The sequence below is a fragment of the Monoraphidium neglectum genome, assembly GCF_000611645.1.
Source record: "Monoraphidium neglectum strain SAG 48.87 unplaced genomic scaffold scaffold04766, whole genome shotgun sequence".
Lineage (NCBI taxonomy): Eukaryota > Viridiplantae > Chlorophyta > Chlorophyceae > Sphaeropleales > Selenastraceae > Monoraphidium > Monoraphidium neglectum.
In genome coordinates, this window is record NW_014008863.1 from 1 (window position 1) to 3,990 (window position 3,990).

The following is a 3,990-nucleotide window of genomic DNA, read 5'->3' on the forward strand; positions in this document are numbered from 1 at the left end:
CCCCCAAACGCTGGCCCCGCCAGGTGCGTGTCGTGGTGCTGGGCCAGGACCCGTACTTCAACCCCGGGGAGGCCATGGGCCTGTCCTTCAGCGTGCCGCCCGGCGTCAACACGCCCTCGAGCCTCCGCAATATCTACAAGTGAGGCCGCGGGGGAAGGGGCGGCAGGGCAGGGGCACCTGTGGTGTTGTGTAGGGGGCCGCGGGAAACGGCTGCGTCCGATCTGGACGTTCTCAAGAGGGGTGGTGCGTGACGTGGCACTTGCACGCGGCTCTCGGGGACGGGGGACGATTTGCACCAAGGGGCGACGCCGCATGCCCATCCTAGCTGCATACGGGGGGATGTGCGGCCCGCGCTCGCCCACGGCGTCCCCTCATGATGAGCTGATCCCAGACTCATGCACCAACCCCTGCAGGGAACTTTCGACTGACCTCGGATGCCGAGTGCCCAACCACGGCAATCTCGAAAAGGCAGGCGGGGGGCTTATTCGGCTTTGGCCTCCTCGTCAATGGGTGCCTTGCGGGCCTGAGGGCTCAGGAGTGTCGCCACGCGGGGTGACGCCTCAACCCCGCCTCCGCTTCTTGTTTGCAGCCAGCCGCAAGCTGACCTTCTTGCCCCCTGCCGCCGCCTCTGCACCGCAGTGGTGCCGCCAGGGCGTGCTCCTGCTCAACGCGTCCCTGACCGTCCGCGCGGGCGAGGCCAACAGCCACTCCAAGGCCGGCTGGGCGCCGCTCACGGCGGCTGCAGTGGCAGCGCTGTCGCAGCGGCGGAGCGGCATCGTGTTCCTGCTGTGGTGCGCGGCCTGCCACACGCGTCAGCTGTGACTTAGGGCTACGCCGCTCTGCCTTCCTGATCCAACGGTTGACGAGGGCACCCTGCACACCCTCATTTCGGCCGCGTCTCTGCGCACCTCCTGACGCACCGCGCGTCACTGGGCCTTGCGCTTCCGCACGCGACGCGCCTCGCCGTCACTCCAGGGGCAAGTTTGCTCAGGACAGGGGCCAGGGTGTGGACACCAGCCGCCACCACGTCTTGAAGGTGGGTCGCTATGAAGCGTGAACTCGCGTGCGGCATGGGCTAACATGATGCTGGCTGTGGCCCCTATGTAGGTTGGCATGCCTGACTCCCAACATAGGCCACAGGGGCAGCACCTCACCTGCTTATCTGACGCCTCTTGGATGTGCGCCACAACCATGAGGAAAGGCAAGCTGTGCTGCCCACGCTGGAGGCTGCTCTGCGGCCCCACGTCCCCGCCTAACAATTCGCGCTGCCTCTCCCCGATTCCGCCCCGCCTTTGCTTATGTCACCACCGCAGTCGCCCCACCCCTCGGGGCTGTCAGCCAGCAGAGGCTTCTTCGGCTGCCGCCACTTCTCGCAGACCAACGAGCTGCTGCGGCGCTCGGGGCTGCCGCCGATCGACTGGCAGATCGAGTGAGGCGCAGCTGACGCGGCGCCTGCTCTGCAACTTCTGAGGGGCTCGCCCCTTGTTGACCTGGGCTTATTATCTCGGCAATGGATCATCCATCGACTATTGTCTCCACCAACGATGTCAAGCAATAGCATGTTTTGATGCATTGTAAATGGGCGTCTTGCTTCAATGACAGCAAATGCAACCGATGTGTTTGCCTTCTGTATGCAATTGAACTGACCTTGATCTTCCTATCAAGTTTGCCGCCACCCAAGTGGGGCGTGCGGTGTCAATGTTTGCAAATTCACGGGTGAAAAGACAGGCTGATTGCACTGGAAGAAATGTAAGTTTTGACCGGACTGCAGGCGAGCACATGGTAGGCAGTGGCCGTTGGAAGCAACTGCCAGCCAGCGCCTTTCACAAGGGCAGTGCGTCGAGCCAAGTTTTCAACATCTATGACTTGCACATGATCCACCAAGGCGCAAGCGGGGCTTCGCACAGCGCTGCAGCTGTAGGACCACGCTGCACCAGTCAAGGGGTGGAGAAGTGCGGGTTCCCATGCCTGCTGGACAAGAGCAACAGCTTCTCGACTGCATCAGAACGGGCTTACTGTCATGAGCTGAAGGTGGTTTGCCTGGAAAACTTTAAGCCTGCCTGCATTGCATGTGCGGGCACCTTTAAGAACTTGATGCATGAAGTCCATGGTCGGCCCAGCACCTGCCTCTGGACCTGCTCCATGGCAGCTGGCGCTGCACAACGACAAACCACCGTTTCGCCGTCTCAATTTGACCGCAATAATCAGAATTATTGGTTGATTTCACGATTGCTCATCAGCAGTCTTCGACCCGATAAGATCGCTGAAGCGATCTAGGCATTGACAGATGAATCTACTGCAGTGGTTACGGCAATTGTGGGAGTGGTTTGTGGCGTGGATCACGGGCGATACCGACTCGGACCCATCTAACAGCACAGGAGCGGTCACAAAGCAGCGGCCCAAGAAAAAGCAGCGCAAGCCCAAGTCAGCAGGAACTGCAGCAGCAGTGGCCGCGGCGCCCCCGGCCACTTCCAAGCCGCCCGAGGCGGCCTCAGCCTCTGAGAATGAGGACTCTGAGCAAGAGGATGATGGGGAGGGCGGGCTCATGACCCTCGGGCTCGCGCGGCGCGGCGTGGTGGGGACGGCCTCAGCTGTTGGCGTAGCAGATGGCGCGTGGGAGCGAGTTGGCGAAAAGAAGCCACCGCTGCGGCTGGGCGGGACGGCGGCAGGGCCGCGCCCGCGTGCCAGCACGGCCGCCGCGCGACGTGCGGCGGCGCTGCAGCCAAAGGGCGAGCGGCACACGTGTGAGCGGCCGGAGTGCGGCGCAGAGGGGCATGGCTACAAGAAGTGCGGGCGCTGCAGGTGGGGGCGGGCGCTTTGAGGGGCAAGGCACTGCTGGTGCGGCTGCTGGCTACTCTGTAGGCTGTGTTGGAAGCAACTGTGCCGCACGAGGCTCTTGCTGGTGGGGCGCGCTATCGTCGCAGCCCTGAAACGCACCCATACAAGCCAGCCACGGGCGCTGCTCAATCGCCATCCTGCCCTTTGCTTGGCCTTACCCGCGGCGCAGAGAAGTGTACTACTGCACGCCCGCCTGCCTCGCTTCAGATTGGGAGCGGCACCAAGTCCAGTGCAAGTGACGGGGTGGATGCGAACGCACCTGTAAAAAACGCAGGGTGGCCTGCGAGCTGCTTGCTTCCTTAATCACGTGGCGCGTTGCCGCTTTGTCGCAGTGTTCGTTGCCTTCAGTGCTGTTTTTTTTATTGTGGGAGAGTAGTTGCTGTAGCGGCTAGGCGACGCATGCCCCAATCGGTCTGTGCAACCCTGCATACCCTCATCAAGGTGACTCGCACCTCAGACAGCATCACGGGATTGGTTACATCGAGATAGCAGCACCGAGAGGCGTGTGACAACCAAAACCAGCGACAAAGCACGACATATGGGCGGACACGTGCACGCAGGCACACACGAAGCCAACGTGCCGCCGCAACCGCCAGCGTCGCCCTGGGCCAAATCACCGCCTGCTGCTCCTTTCCCTGTCACCGCCGCCGCCGCGGTCGGACGACGAACGGTGCTTGCTGCTGCCGTGCCGCTGGCTCCGGCTGCCACTGCGGCTACGGCTGCGGCTGCGGCGGCTGCTGCGCCGCCGGCCGGGGCTGCGGCTGCCGCCGGACCTGCGGTGCTCCGGCTCCCGCTCGCGCTGGCGGCGCTCGCCCTCCCGTCGCTCGTCTCCGCGCCGCCCGCCGCCGCCGCGGTGCTCCCGCTCGCGCTCCCTGCTTCGGCTGCGGCTGCCGCGCCGCCGCTCGTCCGGCCGCCGCCGCTCGGGTTCCCGCTCCCTGCTGCGGGACCTGCCGCGGGCGCCGCCGGCGTCGCCGCCGCCGCTGACGCCGCCGCCGGCGCCGCCAAAGCCGCCCTTGTTCGGGCACTCCCGCGCGAAGTGGCCGGGCTGCCGGCAGATTGAGCAGGCCTGGTTGTCCGGGCAGGTGCGCGCGAAGTGGCCCGGCCGCCCGCACGCGTTGCACACGACACCCGGGCCGCCAGGCCCGCCGGGGC

General features: G+C 64.9%; 2 protein-coding genes across 2 annotated transcripts; one reads left to right on the plus strand and one right to left on the minus strand.

The window, feature by feature from the left end:
* Positions 1-74: 74 nt before the first annotated feature.
* MNEG_14787 (uracil-DNA glycosylase) lies at positions 75-1,433 on the plus strand (the record flags this gene model as incomplete). Its single annotated transcript, XM_014036741.1, has 4 exons — positions 75-139; positions 594-791; positions 976-1,036; positions 1,314-1,433. 4 exons carry the CDS (start codon positions 75-77, stop codon positions 1,431-1,433), a joined length of 444 nt encoding a protein of 147 aa, XP_013892195.1.
* A 2,018-nt stretch (positions 1,434-3,451) lies between these two features.
* On the minus strand, positions 3,452-3,883 carry MNEG_14788 (hypothetical protein; the record flags this gene model as incomplete). The annotated part of the gene is made up of 1 exon (XM_014036742.1): positions 3,452-3,883. A coding segment is annotated over one exon (432 nt), but the record flags the coding sequence as incomplete, so codon positions are not given.
* Positions 3,884-3,990: the final 107 nt, after the last annotated feature.